This window comes from Falco punctatus (assembly GCF_963210335.1).
Source record: "Falco punctatus genome assembly, chromosome: Z".
Classification (NCBI taxonomy): Eukaryota; Metazoa; Chordata; class Aves; order Falconiformes; family Falconidae; genus Falco; species Falco punctatus.
The window spans coordinates 53,046,047-53,065,560 of NC_137586.1; the positions used below are offsets into that span (position 1 = coordinate 53,046,047).

General features: G+C 46.6%; 1 protein-coding gene across 3 annotated transcripts in view; it reads left to right on the forward strand.

Moving 5' to 3' along the window:
* PSD3 (pleckstrin and Sec7 domain containing 3) overlaps window positions 1–19,514 on the forward strand; it is a 126,379-nt gene that overhangs the window by 10,513 nt on the left and 96,352 nt on the right. For all 3 annotated transcript variants that reach the window (XR_013924908.1, XM_080372375.1, XM_080372376.1), the window contains exons 2-4: window positions 2,377–2,485; window positions 15,377–16,451; window positions 17,844–18,236. Coding sequence is in view for 2 of the 3 variants with exons in the window: in XM_080372375.1 (XP_080228501.1) it covers window positions 2,377–2,485; window positions 15,377–16,451; window positions 17,844–18,236 (1,577 nt within the window). In the remaining variant the exon portion in view is untranslated. The remainder of the gene's footprint in view (window positions 1–2,376; window positions 2,486–15,376; window positions 16,452–17,843; window positions 18,237–19,514) is intronic.

Below are 19,514 nucleotides of genomic sequence, written 5' to 3' on the forward strand. Positions count from 1 at the left end.
TGCTCTGACAGTGTAAATAGATGTTAGGTTTAACTTTTCCCATGCACAAGCCAGTATCTGTAATTCTCATCAGTGGTGGTGAGCACTTCTGAAAATCAAGTTACCCCTTTCAGATGCCAAGACAAATCTCTTGCAGTCTCTGCTTAGGCACCTAACTCTAACAAATGCTGCCCTGTACACTGAAAACCCATTAATCTGACCATTAATTTCTGCCTGTAATTGGATGACACAGAGGGTGCTCTTTTTCGTTGCTTTACGGTAATGTACAGGCAAATACAGACCCTTGGAAGATGTTGCTGTCGAGGAAGCTCAGTGCAGCAGATGTCTGTGAATCCTCCAAGAGCAGAGCTGAGGGATAGACGTGCTGTGTTCCAGAGGTGTGTAGATGAGAAATTCCTGACTGTTCAGGAACTGGACTGCTTTGTCTGTTTTACTTTCCATTTCATTCATCTGTGAGTGGGATTTGGCACCAGTTAGTTGTATAGCCATCCCATCCCTTTGCATCCATCTGGGTAGGCTGAATTTTTGGCTCTGTAAGCTACTCCTGCCCAGGCTATTGCAGACCAAGAGCTGCCTCCTGTGTGCTCTGGGTCCAGCTGCTCCTTTTCTAGCCCTTCCTGCCTGGCTGCCTGCGAATACATGCAGCCCTGTAAAAGCATGGGTGACACGGTGGCTTCTTCCAAGCTCATTTCATCATGCTTGTGGTAGTCAGTCATCCTTGTGCTAGAAAGCTTTTCATCTGTTTCATCACATTTTTCCCAAAGTATTCGGTAGCCTAGTGTTAGGAGGTCCATCAAAGTACCTGTTAGAGCCCTAGTGATGAATAGCTGGACCACTGAATGGTAAATAAATATATCCAAGACCCCTGCATAAGATCTACTGCCCACTTATTACAGAGGTGTTTGGACTAAATCCTGCAGAACTGGCACAGTGCAGGAAGATGGGGAAAAAATTGGGGTAAAAGGCCAGGAAAATCTGAAGCAAAACAGTTCTAGGACGTGGGGCAAAATAGTTATTTGTCAATATACTCTTGGAAGAAAAATGGAATTGTTGGAGAGCTGGCCTTGGAGGAACATATGGATCTGTGATTCTATGTATCTCTGATTAAAGAGCCTTGATCATGTGTTACTGTGAATTATGTGTCTCTTGTACTTTGAATTTCTGTTTGTAGCTGACGCTTACCCTAAGGTATTTGTTGGAAGTGTATAACAGTTATTATTGTCCTGGGGGGCAGAATGTTCCATCTGGCTTCTCTTTTTTTAAGAAGTATGTTTGTAAGCTAAGGCCTTTGCCAATGTGAACCATGCAATAACTTGCTATGCCCTAACAATTGGCTGCCTCTAACATAGAGTATGAATATAAAGGTCACTGAGGATTTATAGAGTTAATGATTTATTTCACCTATCACTTCAGACAGAATTACGGGCTTCGTCTTGCCCAACTGGGAAGAAACCTAATGCCGACTGCAGACAGTTTCTGCATTGCAGTTTGTTGCTGATGTGTGCTTTATCTTGGAAGGTTTGATTTGTCCCCACCTATTCAGAAAACTAATTTTAATCTTGGTCCTGCTGCCTTTCTCTCCTCTGAGTAACTGGACCTTTACTGTGTCAAACTGCTTTTTAGGAGTGGGAAGCAGTGGGAAGGTGCTGGTGTCACCAGGCCTGTGTGGCACCGGGATGCTCAGTCTGTCCATCTGTCTTCCCCGTTGCTGCCCTGATAGTTGGAGGGACCACCCTGTGTCCCTTCCCTGCCTTCTGGCCACAGCAGCAGGTTTCACTTGGGTGGTATGGTCATAAAAAGAGATTGGACTCTTGTCCTGATCTAGATGGTGGTGGTCAGGCTTGGGCTGCCCAACTGGGACCCTCAGACAGCTCTCACCACATGTTTGCATACCTTATTATCCTTTTCCCCATTTTTTATCATCCTTGTTGGAGCCCTTTTCTCTGCCCCAGACTCCTCCCAGAGAAACAGCCTGCTCCATTTATGGTTTTCCCATGGGTCCCATTTTTGTGACATCCATACTCAAATTTGCTATTTATGATACTATTCCCTAGACATTTTAAACCCTAACTGGTATTGCTGAGATGGTTTCCCAGTGCTGCTGGCCTCACAGTGGGTACGCTGCTAAAGATGTGAGAGGCTGAGTGCCCTCGCATCACATCTAGCACACTGAAATGCTTGGGTCCGAAGGCAGAGAGGGGAGCTCTTCAAAAGTAGTCTGAGTTGGCCCATATCTGCTCTGGTTGGTCTTGGTGGTGACAGAGTTAAATGAACAGTTTGTAAATCCTACCTGACAGCCACCTGAGGGGATTTCATATTCCTGCTGCTGTGTTTTCACTAAAAGGTAGATAAGATTTTTTCATTTTGACTCTACAGGCAGAAGCAGTTGTGTGGGATAATGATGTATCAGCTCATGCCCAGACTATTGCCAAGGCTAAATATGAATTTTTATTTGGCTTGGAAGAAGAGAAGCCTTCAGAAATGGGTAAGTGCTATTTATGACTATTGTGTGTGGGGAAAAAATAAATTAAAAAATATCTTTTAAGCCACTCAGCAAAGTTGTGCAGGAGCTGCTCCCTAATGACCCCATGAGGGCTGGGACTATAGTGCAAGTACCTGACCAAAGGAGCCTGCTGGTTTGACCCCAGAAAATAACAGCAGTTCCCTGTCTTGTGCCTCCACCTTTCTGTTTGGCTTATCTGGGCCACCTTGATGTGGCAGCGGGGACTCATGTGCTGGAGACACGCTGGCGGAGAGAGACTTCTCTGCAGTGGAGTCGTTTCAGCCGTGCATTTTGCAATTGTGTATGCTGAAACACAGCCAGCTCTGCCTGGAGATCCTTCCAGGAATGCCCTTAGTGATCTGTATGCTGCTTTTCCTACAGCTAGAGGTAGGTAAGATTTTAATTTAGTTACTTGAGGTGCTACCTAAACTGCTCAGTCCTCTGTAGTTAGTTATTTGAATCCAGGTGCAGCATCTAATGTTATGCCTAAGGATCAGTCTTGTTTCTGTTCTTTTCTTGTAAATACAGGGTGTTTTCTACCTTTTCAAAGCCCAGGCTTAGAAGAGAAGAAATGTAGTTACTATACCTATTTTTCTTGCCTCGTGGTAACTACCAACAATCTGTGCCCTCTTTGCAAAACTGTTTCCTAAGGCTGTTCTCTTTGCACCTTGATCCTTTCTAATTGCAAACTTTCTGGAATGCCACTTTTAATTAAAGAAGACTCCCTTCTTGCCAGAGAAGGGCAGCACTGTGTACAGAAGCAAGCTGTGTAGGCTCCTGCACTTCAGTAAGGAAAGGAAATGGGGGGGAAAAAAAGGAAAGGAAAAGTAAAAAGCAGAACCGAAGTCTGGAAAGTAAGTAAACAGTTTCTGCCTGCATTTCCTAAAGTTTGGTCTTCCACTTGGGAAATCCTTATTGCGGAGGGGAAAAAACCCCAAAACAACTGAAATGTTTTCGTTTAAGAATTTTAAAAACTTCTCCAAATTGCCACAAAATGCATATGGGATTATTACATGAATCACGATGACCTCATTTCTTGTTTGGAGAGACACAGTGTGAGAACACTGTCAGCAGGCATTAGTACATTTCCGGAGATTGGCATTAAATAAAGTATGCTGTGTCTAATAAATCCAAGAGAGTCTATTGTTATTACTAACCAAAACAATTATCAAATGTGATGGGTATTATGAGCAGACTAGCACTGAGCCCTAAAATAAAGGTTGGCAATGAATAAGCCATATATTGGCTTATGTGCATACTTTTCTGTGTTTTTCCTGTGCTGCTGCTTGCCTTGTTTCTGAATCTCCTTCTGTCCCTTTATTAATGAGAGACTACCATTAGGGGCTAACAATTAGTGAAATGGCAGTGACTTCAGGGGAGAGCTTCCAAGTATTTAATGGTCGTTAACGTGTAACATTTGTGAATTGTACCCAAAACCTGCATGACATTGTGCCTACCCTGTCTTCACGCTGTCACAGACAAATGCATCCTTCTCCTCCAGGAAGACACCTGACCACAATGGATAAATGAGAGCGGTGCTGCCCCTTCTACTTTTTTTTCCTTCAAGCAAGCAGGTTTCAACTGCTTGTTAACTGGAGATGGATGGGGATGGGGCTACTGAGGGCACAGTAGTACAGACCCAGGGCTTGGTGCACCAAATCCTGGCTTCCTTTGATTTGACCTATGTTGAATATGTCATGACAGATGTTCTGGGGGGAGGTAGCTATGCCTGAAAGTCTCTCTGTCCTTCCCTGTGTTAGATGGGGAGGGAAAAACCACCATCAAAAATCCGAACAAAGCTGCTGCTTTCTAAGGTTGCCTTTAAAAGAAAGAAGACATGCCTTTTGTGGATCAGAGAATGAAAGATTTCAAGCAAATGAGTGATGGGGGCAGGGCCAGGAAAGTACTGGTGTTTAAACTTGATCAAGAGAACAGCTTGTCGCCATGGGCAGTAAAGCTGAATTTTAATTAATCTAACCCAAAGCAGTTCACCCATGGACTGGCCTCAGAAACTGAGAATGTAACACATAAGCTGCTGAACTGCTTAATTACTTCTGCCTCCCAGTTTATCCTTTTTCTTTTGGCCACAACCGTATTACTGAAGCCCTGCTGGATGCTATTGAGGATATGCATTTTTTAATTGGGTACTAAAATACTCGCGCTGGAGAAGCAAATTCATAAGGAAGAATAATTGGGGGTGACCGTAGTACACACTTCTGTTTGCCTAGCCTAGATGGGAAATGGTAGACTTTGTTGATAAGCTGCTGTTGATTTTTACTTCCCAGGTTGAAGCTTGTGGTCATTTTCACAGGTAAGAGGAGGGGAAAAACAAGAGTTGTATCTGTAGAAGAGGTGTTTCATCAATGATATTCAAATGCTAATAAAGCTGCCACATTAAAAAATCAATTCCTCCTCATTTCTCTCCTTTGTTGCCCTCAGTCTGATTTTATCTGGGATATTTCTGATCCCTGATGTACCTGTTGTGCTCTTGTCTTTACTGTGTGATGCCTCTTGTCTGGCTCCTCTCCTTTCTTGCCTGTTGCCCATCCTCCTGCCGATGCATCACTTGGAGCAGATGCAGGTCCAGGCCTCAGGATTCTCATTGCATCGTGGGAGCGCTTGAGGCCACACATTTCCCAGCACATCCCTGCTTATGGAGCTGCTTCTTGCCACTGCTGGAGCAGGGAAGATGTACGACATGCAGCCATGTGCCCCTGTGCCGCCTGGCCACTTTCCTTGGCAAAACCCCAGACTTCTGCCTTCCAGCAAAAGAAAATGTTATTTAAAAACTGAACTTGGCTGTGTTGGACAAGACAACTCAGTGCCATTGACATAAAGGACACTTGTTGTATATGGAAACATACCCTCCTCTGAAACAGTGATCTCTATTGAGCAGCCTTGTCGTTAGGCTTGGGCATGCTGCAGACTACCAGTTTTTATGGATTTTCAGTTAATACATTTAGATACCAAAAAGAAAAAAACACCCCAGCTCTGACAACATGACTTTGTCTTAAAAAGTGCTTTCTTGGGGAAAAAAGAGAGGGATGCTATAAAATAATTGCTTAAGTAAACATGAAAGCCAAGTACCCCATAATTCCTGTTACATGAGAAAATAAATCCAAGACAGTTGTTAGGAAGAAAATAGCATCTTAAGACTCAAACAGTCTTCTCTCTGATGCTTCTAGGAGGAGAAATCACTCACCCCTTCTGTGTGACAGAGGGTTTAATCTCATCCTTCACAAAAAAACCCTGTACATAGTCCCTGGGTTGCTATGCAAATCTGGTCTTTCCAAACAGCTGCTGGCAGAAGCCTGTTTTTGAATTCCTGGTGAAACAAAGAGATTTTTGGAAAGCCTGTCACTTGCTGTTTTGTGCAACTGAGCTCCTTTAACAGCTTGCTTCTGCCAAAAGAGATGATCCCAGCCGCACACTGCTGCAGATTGTCTTGTACTAGTTCTTGTGCTCATCTGTTCTCTTGGCTAGCTCAAGCCAGCAAAAACTGAGTAACAAAAAACCCCCAAAACAATGCCAAAAAGCCAACTCTAAAAAAAAAAGGATTTACTTCTGGCAACATGTGCTGAATCACCTCTGCAAATGGTCAAACAGAGCCAGAGCTGTCTGAAAGCCACAGGAAAGAAAATGAAATGCATAATTTAACCCATGGGACACACCCATTCCTGATCCTGAATCAAGGAACTGATTGCTTTTGCTGTAGAATTTCTTCACCTTGTTTCAAGAGCAAAGGAAGCACACAACGGCTGCTTTTTTAGTGCAAGCAAAGCCTTTTTGTGGTGCTATGATGCTGACTTAAACAGCCTTAATAAAAACTGGTACTTACCCCAGTAACTTTCTGTAAAATTAGTATTGCTAATTTACTAGGTTGTCCTTTGCTCCTCTGCCTCTCTTGCTTTCCTGTGTCACTTCAAGCCATGCCATGTCCAGCTCTGCTGCATCCTCCTTGCATTGTGTGGATGTGGCACCTTCCTGATCACTGCTCTGAGACCTTAGATCACAGTCACTTGCATGTTGCATTGTTCTCGCACTAGCCCACATTGCTGACTGTAGTCTTGCTCAGTGCTTCAACTGCATCGTTTTCCATTTTCATGCACACCCTTTGTCATGTTTTCATCTCTTGCTCCTTCCGTCTCCAGGCAATCCTGGAAGTCTGGGCTCCCTGCTCTGGTATCTTCATCTGGAGCTCTGCTTTCCTGAAAAGGTGCAAAATTGAGGGTTGAAGGACAGCCTGATTTTCCCATTCATATTGCTTAATTATGGTGGACAGAGCCTGTGAGGATATGTACATCAGATGTGCATTTAAGAGTATGTCCTGCAACATTTACCAGGGACACAGGCAAGGCTGGAATCCAGGAAGCTCAGACCTGTGGTGCCCCCACACACTTAAGTGAAATTCCATCAAACTCTTGTGGGTACTTGACTCTATCTGCTTTTTTGTTGCTGTTTCTAGTGTCCCACTGCATTTTCTAACACACTGAAGACCCACAGGAGTTTTTAAACAGTAGTGTGTAATCAATACATTTTCTTGTAGATATCCCTGCTGTTTGGTGTTGCTGGTTAGCAATGATGCAAAGAGAAGGTTAAATCTTTAATTTTAGGTCTCCAGAGGTACTGTATTAAAAGGTACTTTACCAGTTGGGTTTGTGCGCTCTAAGAAGTTATTACCTCTCTGGCACCAGCACGTTGACTGGGTGTGCTGAGTGCTCCTCTTTCATCGCAGCGTGGAAACCAGGTCATTTTGAACTACTGCTTGGATACTCTGAGGCAGTGCTGTCAGAAGAGCACATCTGACTGTGTATATGGAAAAATTAATGGTGGTGAAGGAGACAGGTTGCACCGTGGGCTGCATCTTGGCTGTGTGAGGTGTAGTTGTCTTGCTGTCTCTTCCTTTGAATTTCTGAGTCCCACTTCCCAGAGCTGGGCAAAGCTGGGGCACGCTCTGGAGCCATCAGGTGTGGTGTGATGGATGTCTGGGTTTCCAGTCCCAGGGAAAAGAAAACTAAAGGGGCATGAGGTATTATTATACTAAGTCCCTTGCTCTGCAGGAGGAAATTGGATGTCTTCTGACCTGCACTTGAAAGCTGGATGGTTCAAGTTATTATAACCTACAGCTGCAGAGAGGAGATTACCACATCCTTGACTTGGTAAACAACAGTTGTTTGAAGGTCAAGGTTTTAGTTCAAATAATCTTTAAAACATAGGCTGTTTGTTTATTGTTTGTTAAAGGTGCAGAATAAAGCACTCAGGAAGTGCTGGAGTTAAGGCAGTAGTTACCTCCCTGTCTGTGGGCTGTCAGCCGAAGCCTACAGCTGTGCTGACGTGAGCACACAAATATTTGGGGGCCTGGTGATGCTGGCAGCCCCGTTGTGGTGTCTGGCTGCTTCAGATGCTCTGAGCACACGTGGTGCAAGCTGAGCTTGGCTGAAGCTGGCAGGGTTCAGAAGCACCTTCCTGGGGGCTGCTGGGCCCTTACCTTCCATCAGGCAGACGGAAAACAATGCATCCAGGTTTGTGGGCCCAACAGGAGATGCTCAGCCAGCTGACTTGGCTCACTATAGGTGTGTATGGTGGGGCAGAGCTGAATTTATGTTTGCTGTCACCGGGAGCTCCTCTCCTCTCCTTGGCTTCAGCCCCATCACCTGGTGAGATAGGCAGCACACCAACACAAGCCCTGCATTGCGCTGGAGTCTCGATTAATCTCTGAAGCTTTCTGAAGGAAAGGATGCATGCTACCCTGCTGCTGGAGATCGGTGGATAATGAACATGGAGAAGGCATTTAATTAAAATTATGTGGGTAGATGCAGTTCTGGCCTGGAATCACACTGAAAAAGCGTAACACAGGGTACAGCGAGTATTTATCCTGTTCACAGTTCACCGCTTTAACAAGTGTCTTCTGCTGCAGACCCCCACGCTGTTTATTTAATTCTGTCCAGCTTCCTGAGAAAGGCAATCTCATTCACACTGTGAGCTTGCTGAAAAGTTGCCATGCACTGTCCAGCTGCACCTTTAGCAGCAAATACTTGGTGTCTGGGAGATGCACATGTCCCTCTACAACCTGTTTTTGCTTTAGCTGGGTGCATAACCTGACACCCAGCTGTGAGGCTGCTTTGGGGACTGCTTAGCAAGCTTTCTCTTAGCCTGGCTAATTGGTCCTGAACTCTGAAATGCAGTAAAGGACAATCCCTTCATGTGGATGCACCTCATTTCTTCAGCCGCTGCTGCAAAGATCCTGTTTCTGAGATCTCTGAGATTAGTGTGGGGTGTTTTTAAGTCATTGTTGCTTGCTCAGAGTCTGGCAATATATTTTTTATTGGAAGAGATCTTTCTATTTGAAGGACTTTTTGAGGGTTTTCTTTAAAAATACAGTAATTTAAATATGTAACAGTACAAGTGGATTCAGAGAGGCTGTAATGTCTTTGTTGTTGCTGCAAGTTGCAACTTGAAGTTGGTCCTTCAGCTGAAGGCTCTTGGGGAGCTTTTGAAGTAATTCTTGCTATCACTTCGTTTATCTGAACTTAGACAATTGCCTGTTAGGTGCTTGCTTTCTAAATTACAACAGTGGAAGGATAGAAAAATTTGGATACTTTCTGGATCTGTCTTTTGAATTTTGGGTTTAAGACTTTTCCAAACATAAGTCTTAAAGCAAAACTTCAGATTCTCACAGCCACATTACTCCAGGGGGTGGGGCTTTAAAGAAGCAAAGTACGTTAAATATAGTAAGACATAGGATGAGGAGTCCAGATACTCCCTTTGTATTGCCTCCCGTTCCTATTCATGCTAGCAGCTGTTCCGCTCTACGCTTTTGCTTTCCAGGGTAATGATTCTTGGGACTGAGCTATCTCACTGACCATCTGTGGCCAATACACCAATTTGTAGTGGATAATCCCCCATGCCAAACCCTCCCTGCATGTGCTGCATGTTATTTTTGGACTTTGTCCTGTTCTGAGCTCACTGCAGGCCTGTGAGCTGCTGCAGCAAGGTGCCATCCTTCCCACAGTCAGGAGAAAGGTGTGGGGCTCCCTGGAGGACTTAGCTCCATGCAGCTGGGGTTATGCAAGGGCTCCCAAACCCTCTCTACCACTGGGAAATAGTTAAAAGTCTGTGGGGGAAAAAATACTCAGCCGAGTCACAGCATTGCTTACCTAAGGCTTTCCATCAGGAACAGGGTTAGAAGGTTTGCAATTGTGAAAAAAATACACACTCCGACACACAGTGACACAAGTATTTTATATGTTGATTTGGTCATCGCTTTTTTAATGGACAGGATTTACATTCTTAACCTAGCAGCTTTTCTCGCCCTCTGATTTTCAAGCTGTGACAGCTTGGGCATCACACACCACAACACGCCTCCAGGCGCTGCAACTTGGCTAGTGGGAGAGATTCGTGACAAATTTGCCTAGTGTGGTCACGGCTGTCCTGTGGCAGACTGAAGACTCACCTAACACAGCTTCTTGTTGCCAACCCCCCCGCCCCCCAATTTAGGGAACTATGCAAACACAGCGTGAGCAGTACTTCTCTGATAACCTCTTCCAGTGTGCAGCAAGCCACGGGTGCAGGATTTCCTGAGCGACACACTAGCCCTGGGTCCTTGCAGGGGGACTGTTTTCTTCCCTGAACTGGTCCGCTGAATTTGTGGGTAACCCTGAGCTGCTGGCTGCCACACCACTGCCTGGCTGTTCAAGCACGGCGAGTGCAAGGCAAGGCGCACACTGTGCACATCACTGGGTCTGTGTCAAACCTGCTGACAGCAGCAGGGACCCCCTCCAGTCGTCTCTTTTTGGGGTAACGGATCTCAGTCGACAGTCACTTGTCTGTGTAGGCCCTCCCATATCTCTGGTCCTTTCCACCTTCCCTGCATCTTTGCTAAAGCAGCAGAGGCATTTAGCCAGGGCTTCTTTTGTAGGCAACTGTCCCCTACCTCTTCCCTCTACTCCCACCGCCCCCTTCACTCAGCTTTCCCGTTTCCACCAGCTTGCTGGTTTTACATAATGCCGGTGTAACTGTGCAGGGATGAGGGCCTGGCTCTGCTTCCCCAGGCAGAAACCTGGAGTGGCTGCAAGCTACAGAAACCCCTGTGCCCAGTCTGGTGCACATGTTTGCAGTCCAGTTACGAAAGCATGGTGCTTGCAATATGCTAATCCCCCGGCTTCGGCTAAGAGGCAGGACCTGTCACTGCACGGAGAATGATGTAATTTGGAAAAAGGGCTGCTGTGCAAAGCTGCCAGTGATTGTGCAGCATCCTGCCCCTCTCACAGGGGGAGGCCATTGCATCTGGGTTTGCACAGGCACTGCTTTATAAATCAGAATAATTTTAGTTACCACAGAAATAAATTGAGGGAGTGCAGGAGGAGGAGGAGGCACGTGTGACTTCCCCTCTCTGGCAGGCTGCAATAATGATACAATGCCATAAACCCTGCAATTTGGTTGTTAAGCTCTGTCACGTAGAGATTGTTTCCTCTCAACGCATGCATTGTTTTTACGTGCCCTAATTTGCCTTTTACAAGTAATGGCAAGAAATGCCCATACCAAGAAAGCTTAACTGGTGTGGTGCTGCATGCAGGTTCACCCACGTGCTGCTTGTTATCGGCGCAAGGAGCTGCAGGGAAATAAAATGCAAGATGACTGGGCTGCTTTGTGAAACATTCCAGCTCAGTCATGCTGAAAAGCCATCAGGCACCCTGCGCTGTGAAACCAGCACACAACTCTCAGCATCACCATTCTACCCATTTCTTCCCTTATGGATGCAGTTACAATAAACGGCAGCTAAGCACAGACGTCTCCCTGGCATACTGTCAGGCAGCCTTGCTGGAGAAAATTTTTTTTCCCCCCTGCAAGCTGCCAAGGTGGACTTCTTAGCTCCTGCGATAGACTGAATGAGACTGCAGTTCCCCCATCAGTTTCATAATACTCAGAAAGCATCCATTTACATCATTGTGTGCAGTGCAGGGCAGCAGCTGCCAGGAAATTTGAAACTATTTTGATTCCAGTTGACTATACAGCAGCAATTGAATTAGCTGGTATCGCTATAGATAAACTGATGATCTGTGCATTTTATTTCTTTGACCAATGGGTAACTGCTGGAGCTACAGTAACCTCTGTGAGTAAGGAGACTGTTCAAGCAAATATATCTGATTTCTCAAGCTAGCTAATATATATAATATATATATACTATATATAGAGAGACACTCACACCATTCTTTTGTAAAATGTACCTGTAAACAAAATGTCTGTCTATGCTTGTAACTTGTGTTTTGCTTCCTAGAATTTCCTTTTATTATGCTGTAGACAAGCTTGCTTGACATGGAATGGTTATTTAACTATGAAATATCATATCTATGCCTGATATAAGTCATGAATTCTTTCAACGTCTAGTCATCAGAAAGACTGCCAACTGCTGTTAGGTTATATTTGCCCGGTCTCAGTTTTCTAGCCACTCACTCCCTTTCTACTTTAGCTTTTTCTCTCTCCATTTAATTCTTTTTTTTTTTTTCCTTTGTTGAAAGAAGCCACCTTCAATGCAAAGTAGAAATTGGTGTTACCTGAGAGTGTGTGTCCTTTGTTTGTTTGGTGATGGGTATTTTTTTTCCCTGCTCATCTTCAGTGCGGTCCTTAAATTTTGTTGTTGCCTTTCTAGCCTTGTTTGAAATGCAGTCATATTGGGGGATGGGGTTGGACAGGATATGCCAGTAGCTGCGGCAAGACATGATGCTGTGGTGGTGGATGGGAATAAGGGAGGAGTTTCCCTTAAAGAGCTCAAGCTCCTGTAAGCTCAGGTACCTGAAATAGCTCTCTGAGCAAAGGCAAAGGCTTTGCACCTTTTGGGAGTGGGGGGCAATGGGTTGTGGTTTACAGGAAGGTGTGGAGACCTTGGCAGCCCTGTGTGTGGTGGAACCTAATGTAATGGGGACAGAGTGCTGTGTTGGTGTCTTACGTGAATTTTTTTGTAATCAGGCAGTGACTTAGGTGATGTTCCTGCAGGATGCCGTGAAGGCGAGATCCCGCTGACTTGTGCTTGTGTGTGGCAGCAGCAGCAGTCCTTCCAGAGCAGGGCTCTGGCACTTCATTGTAGAAAAGGTTGTAAGTTTTGAGTGTGAAAGTGCTCCTCTCTTGGCCAGGTGAAACATGGCTAGCAAGTGTGGCAGAGAAGAGTACCTGTGTGCACGCTCTGTCCTCCTGTACATCCCTCTGTGCCTGTGTAAGTGTGTAGGTGCTTTGTACGTGTAACTCTTGTAGAGTCTGCTGGGCTTGCCAGAGGGTAAAGTTTGCTTGGGATGAAGTTCAGGAGGAGAGTTAGGTAAGAAACTTGCTCAGGATCACTTACTGCTGTCATCAGTGGCTGCCAGTGGCAGATGGCGATAAGCAGCAGTGCATTTTGCATTTACCACCAGAAATAAGGCTGCCTCTGTTTCCCTCGTGCCAGCTCACAAGCTAAGATAGCAATTAGCAGAGACAAGCCTGGCCCCTTGGCAGGGTCTGTGTGTGGGTCCTTGTCAGGGCTTGGCCTCTGGTGCAAGCTGGCCGCATCCCAGCCCCATGGGGGGTGCTGGGAGGGTGATGCTCCAGGCTTCCTTCTGATGAGGTGGGTTGGAGGGAGGTGTGTGGGTTGGAGGGAGGCATGGGGGGGGTCCCAGCTCCTGGGGCACTATGCGTTGCCTTCCGTCAGGATGCAGCCAGAGCGGGTGGCCCAGACAGTGGCATGACCAGGCACTGCCCCTGCAGTGATGGGGGCATGGGGCAATCCCAACTGGGGCACCTCCCATTTGCAGGTCTGCAAGCTGGGGGTTGCTATAGGTGAAGCTGTGTCCACCGAGAAGGGTTTCTCTTAGCATCTATAGTGACAGGCTCGCTATCAGCAGTTCTCTCTTAAAAAATCCCATCTCTGGACACATGCTGAGAGCAGCAAATGCTAACGCCGCTGCATTAGAGCAGACCAGGACTGTGGGGTGGGGAGCTGGGCCCTTTTGCTGGCTTGGGCTGGTCCTGGTGCTGGTGTAGGGATGTTGCAGCCACTCAGCATTGTTCTTGTCTGTGACTTTGTCCCGGTGGAAGTGTGTCCCAATGGCAACCTGGCACCTGTGCCATGAAGTGGCCGGGCTTGGGATGCACCCAAGCACCGCGTGGCTGAATGCTGTGCAAAGGAGGCTGGCTGGGGCTTCAGCACTTAGAAAAAGCACTCTGCCTGAAATTGCTCACGTGGGGAGAGGAACCTCGCTCTCTTCTTCAGGCTCTCCCTTGCACCCACACCTGTGTGTTGGAAGCACTGCCATGAAGGCAGGCTGGTGGTGCAGAAGTGGAGAGGGCCATCTATGCTCCTCAGCTCTCTGGGACCTTGCAAAAGAGAAAAGGGCCTTGCTTTGTGCAGTGGCTCTCTCCAACAGCAACCAAGTCATCTAGGTGAAACCTGACCCGCTGAAGTCTTATTATGGAGTCGTTAAATCATCAGCATGGAGATATCTGGAGAACCTACTGGGGAAGAAGAGACTGTGGTATGGCGTGGTCCGAGTCTGTGTCTTTGATCCCGCACCACGCACAATGTGCAGTATTTACCCTGCAGCTAGATGTACTGGGTGGTGAGCTGGCTGGTGTGAGCTGCTGCTTGTCTTTACAAACCACTGGCAGACAGACAGCCATGTTAGTGCAGTGCTGAGCTTGCATTAAATTATTCTCCCTTTCACCTTGAACTCAGCCTATCATTAATCACAGGTACATGGCTTCCTCCTCAGAAATGGCATGTGGCCAACCTGCTGGGAGCGGAGATGGGGATCGGTTTGCAACACAGCGCCTAGAGATGCACCTCCAGCGAGGCAAAGTGTCCAAATGCAAGTTGGTGTCTAGTTTCAGAGCTGTCACCCCTGACATTTTTCATTGTAGGTGTTTGGATCTGGCCCCCGCATTATTTGTTTTAAAGCACTTTTATACTCCAGGCCAGTTTTTTCCAGAAGGGTGCAGCAAATGCAGCTGTTGCTGGTTTGTTTTGGGTTTTTGGGTTGTTTTTTGTTTCAAAAGCTCCGTTCCTCCTTGGGCCATAGTATAAAATGGCCAAGTATCTGTCATTGTGTCATCCATGAGGTCCCTCTGAGGACAGCTAGTTCTCTGTTACTCCACAACAATGGGAGCCAGTGGGTGCTTGGTGCTTGGAAAATGGGACTATCCATTTTTGCTCCTGCTTTGTTTACATCAGTTGGAAAAGCAGCATGAGGAGGGGAGGGGTAGCAGGCTTTTTGTGCCCTGGTGAATTTGCTGCAACAGAAAATGTGAAGTGCTCGGTACACATACATAACTGCAACATCAGTTACCTGAGTTGTTAAAGGAAGAGGGTAGTGTTGGCAGAGAGTTGAATTTCTCATTAATAGCTTTGTAATTTATCTAATTGGTTTTGTCAAGGCTGTGGAATATATAGGGTGTGGCCGATTATTTTCCCAGTGTTTCATCTTTGCAAGTGAAAATGACCTAAAAACATTTTTTCAAAATAAAACCAACATGTATGGCACATACTGTGGATGGATGTCAGACCTCTGAATATCTGCTTTCTCCAGCCTTTGCACCTGGCCCGTGGCCTCAGACTGTTCATGGGCCACTGGGACCCTTTCTGAAGTGTAGCAGACATTCTGGCATTCCTTCCTCAGTAGTGCACACTTCCCAGAGTAGGGCGGCCCGAAAACTCCTATGTAAAAGGACCAGCTCTGGATAACTGCAGTGTGAGAGCGTGCAGAAGTGAGTTAAACCAAAAGGTATTTTCCCTGCAGGGGAAAGCATAGTTACTGTGTTAGGAGACGACTGGGAAGGGAGGTCAGGCTTTTTGCTTATGCATGTGGTAGATAAACCCATGCTCTCTTTTTTTTTTTCTTTTCTTTGCAGGTAGTGGCCATGGAAGCAACACTTTGCTCCCTCATACCATCATCAATGAATTTCCAGAGTACGGCACTGTAGAGCCAAGTGGAGACACGCCGAGGACTTCATCGCCGTGCCAGGCAGAGCCTGTGAGATGCAGTCCAGAAAGACGGGACAATCACTACCGGGTACCTGGCAGGTCCCTTCCTCAGCGTGCAGCTCCTGCAGACAATTTGACACCTGACGCAGGGACAGCGCGGCTGTGCTCCCCAGAAGAAGGTTTGCAACCTGCGGGTAACCTGCCAGAGATTATGAAAATCTCTCGACGGCTGGAAGCAACAAAGGTGCAAGAGAGAGCAAATACTTCTCTTGATTCAGAGACGCAAATGGAAAAAAAGAGCGTTACTGGCAGCCAGAATGTGCAGGCAGCCAAAGAACCAGTTCCAGCAGGCCAAGAAAAACCCTCAGACATGCTTCTTCCATCTGAAAGAACAGCTGAGGAAAAAATGCATTTGATCGTAGAGAAAGATCTGGCTGCAATATGGACTGGAGAAAAGCAGTCCGAGTCCTTGAAAGCCATCAGTAATAAAGCCGATGAGGTCCACGCAGCACAGGAGACAAGCTGTCATAGACCATCTGTGACAAACCTGGAAGCAGCCAGCAGAATGGAGGGGTGGGCGCGTTTTGAGGAGTTTTCAGCGTACAGTCAAGGCAAAATGCAAATGGGTCCTGAGAGGAGGCTCTCTAAAGAGGCAGCTGTGAGCAAACATGTAGAATTTCAAGGGGTGGAGATTTTATGGCTGCAAAAAGCCGAAGAGCAGAGAAGAAAGAAGCACTCGATGCTGGAGACTGTGTCTGTGGAGAGGAAGGCATTCCCCAAAACGTCCAGCCACCCTGCACCACCGATGGTCTCCCCAGGCTTGGTCTCCTTGCCAGAGAGTGTTTGGAGTGAGGTCTGTGAGGACCCAAGGCTGGGACTCGCTGCCTCTGGAGTCACTCCTCTAGCACTGCCTGATGACAGTGGGGAGGATGAAGTTTTTGTGAAGGACAGGAAGAACCGTGGTGAGGAGGAGATGGCTCTGCTAGCGAGAGGCCAGGGCAGGTGAGGTGGTGCTTGGGGTGGGACACAGGGGCCAGGTGGGGTTTCTCTTGTCTCGAGCAGGTGGCTTGTGTCTACTCCTTGAGGTGCTAATGACAAACAATGAATGTTTGTCTGCTGCTGGTGGTGGGGTGGCAATGGTAGCACTTCATGCCTGGTGGTGGCTAGTGAATGAAGTCGGGACTGAACTCCATCCATATCACCTTGATGAAGTTTGAAGTCCATCTCAGGTTTGGAAATGTGAAGACGTCTCTTGCTGTTTGCAGAGTAATGGCTGTGTGAGAAAGAATCTGTAGCAGGTGTAGTTGGAATCCGGACATGACATGTAATTAAATACAGGCAGCATGCAGGCCTGGCCATATGTGCCTGGCCAGATTTTCTGGTTTTGGACAGAGCTTGTGCAAGAACAGTGTGGGCACCTCTGAGATGCCGGGTAATAAAGATACTTTACCCAAGGCCTTGTATGTTACAAGAGTGTAAATGCTGTGACGTGCTTTCTGTGTTATCAGTCTATCTATCTGTGTTTATATAATTTTAGCTATATATATATTGCACAAATGGTGTGCTGCTTTTTACAAGAGCACCCTGATTTGCTCACTTTTCTTTACTGATGCGCACCCATAACAAAGCAAAGGGTCCTACCGGTGCTCTCTGAGCAAATCGTGCCCACCCCAACCTGGCTGGGTGTTTGCTGCTGAAACAACAGGATCTCAGCAAGGGAGGTGCTCCTGCCTCTGCACTTCAGGATCTGTGGAGTTTTGCTTTGGCTAGCATGTGGGATCACTTGGGCAGGCAACCCAAATGGCTGACACGTGCTATGAGAAGTCCTGCAGTATTTGGTGCAGCAGAGAAGAAAACTCTCTACAGGGGGATGCTACACCTTCCCCTGTGTGCTGCAAGCAGGCCAGGCCTTCCCCTTTCAATCTGGTTCTCCTGGCTCTGAGTTTTTGATTGCATTTGCTTCCCTTTGCATTTTGGAGGGATTTCCTCCAGCCTTTTGCTGAAGACCCCAGCCCTAGGACTGCAGAGCCAGCAAACTGTCCTCCGAGGACAGAGGCCGCATCTGAGTGCACATCTCCAACCATGGCAGTGGTGCTAGGGAAGTGTGTGAGTGCTCTTTTGTGCACATAAGCAGCTGATGTTATCTGTTAGGCTTTGCCCTCGCCCTGCTCTTTTACCCAGAAGATTGTTTCTTTTTGTGTCCCCAGAGAGGGAGATGGTGCCAGTCATGAACAGAGATGGTACAAGGAGAAACTAGCATTCCACCTGCAGTGTCCTCTCCTGTACGAAGCCACACTGACCTTTCTGTTCACAAAGGTGGAAGGTGAGGAGGTTCACCCAGAGGTCTAAACCTTGCCCCCAGGCTGAAACAAGCTGTTTCTGATTAATTTCCAGGATGATGGAAGAGGGAGAAGCAGCCACAGGAGGATACGAAGATGTCCTTGGGCAGAGGCATTCTGATGTCTCCACTGATCTGTACAGCTCACAGTTTGAAAACATCCTAGACAATGCGTCTTTATACTACAGCGCAGAGTCGCTGGAAACATTGTACTCAGAGCCTGATAGCTACTTCAGCTTTGAGATGCCACTCACTCCCATGATCCAGCAGCGCATGAAGGAGGGTGGCCAGTTTTTAGATCGGACATCAGCCTCGGGGCAGCCAGATGTCTTGCAGCTTCCCCCTGATGGAGAGGTGAAGGGCTGTGGAGAAGGCATCGCCAATGGCTTAAGGGATGTAAGCGCAACACTCTTCAGAGGAGATGTCACAGAAGTACCTCATTTGGAAAGGTAAAAGAAAGGCTGAGATTTCTGTGTGCCTGCTGATTTTTCCCTGGTGTCTGTTTCCTCCAGTGGGCTGTTGCAGAGTGTAGTTTTGCCTCTTTCAACACTGCACATTTTCTACACAGAATAATTTCCAGTGTAACAGACTTCGTTTCAGTTTAACAAAGGTTTTGTAGGGGATACTTGTGTTGATAAAAGGCTGGCTGGTATTGTTGCATCTCTGGGACCTGTTCCTGGAGGAGTTAGTTACTGGTTACAGATGAATCTTGTTTTGCTTCAGTTTTACCTGAATTTATGAGCAGCAGCTTTAGGAACAGTAACACCCTGTGCACACATACAAGTTGTCCAAATGTAGTTTGTGTTTTGTATGTTGAAGGTGTGTCTCTGGGAATAGGTTTTTCTGTTTTACTGTCTGGGGGAAATTTTGCCAGTTTACTTCAGCTGGGATGAGGTTTTGCTCCTACCACTTTCATGAGATTAGAGACTGTTAGTTGCTTCTTTCATTTGTGCACTAATTACTGATTGAGAGAGGAGGGAGCGCTGCAAAAATGTTAATAATTTCCATTTAGGTAAAGGGAGAGATAAGAAAACCTGTTAAGGGAAGAGTCATGTGAGAAGCAAAACTTAGGCTAAACAGTCAGAAAACACTGTAATTGTAGAAACTGACTCTATGAGCAAACTTTCCTCATAGTGTGTTGTCAAAGAGGGTGGGAATAGTGAAAGGCAGTGATGGGCAGGGTGGGGTGTTGAGCCAAAAGCATCAGTCTGCGGAGGGGTGAGGGACCTTGTGAATGACAAAGATGCCTTGGGTCTCCATCCTTCAGGGAGAGGGGGGTGGCAAAGAGTCCTTAGACTATTCCCTTAAGTGGGGCTAGTTTAGTCTGAGCTTTTCTGGGAGGTCTTTCATCTGTTTTGTTCCTTCTGTGCTAGCATGAAAGTAGTCCTTCGAGCAGAACTAGTTTTGTGAACTTTATGGATTAAGGTACAGTTTGCCCTTAAAAGAACAGGCAGAAGCATTTAGCAGTTGAGAATATTTTTTCTATCAATCCTATTGGAGAAGAGGTATTTAAATCTTGTACGACCCTGAGATGCTTGGTGCCGGTAAGCAATATGTGACTGCTAATCTGCCACAACCTGTATGGAGCCAGAAACTGAGGGTAGTTCTGACACTTGCCGCTCCTTGCTTGTACTGAAATCAGAGGTTGCCGTGGAGGACAGTGGAGGGCAGTGGAGGACAAGCAGCACATACAGACCCTGATTCTGTTACCCTGGAGTTGCAACATC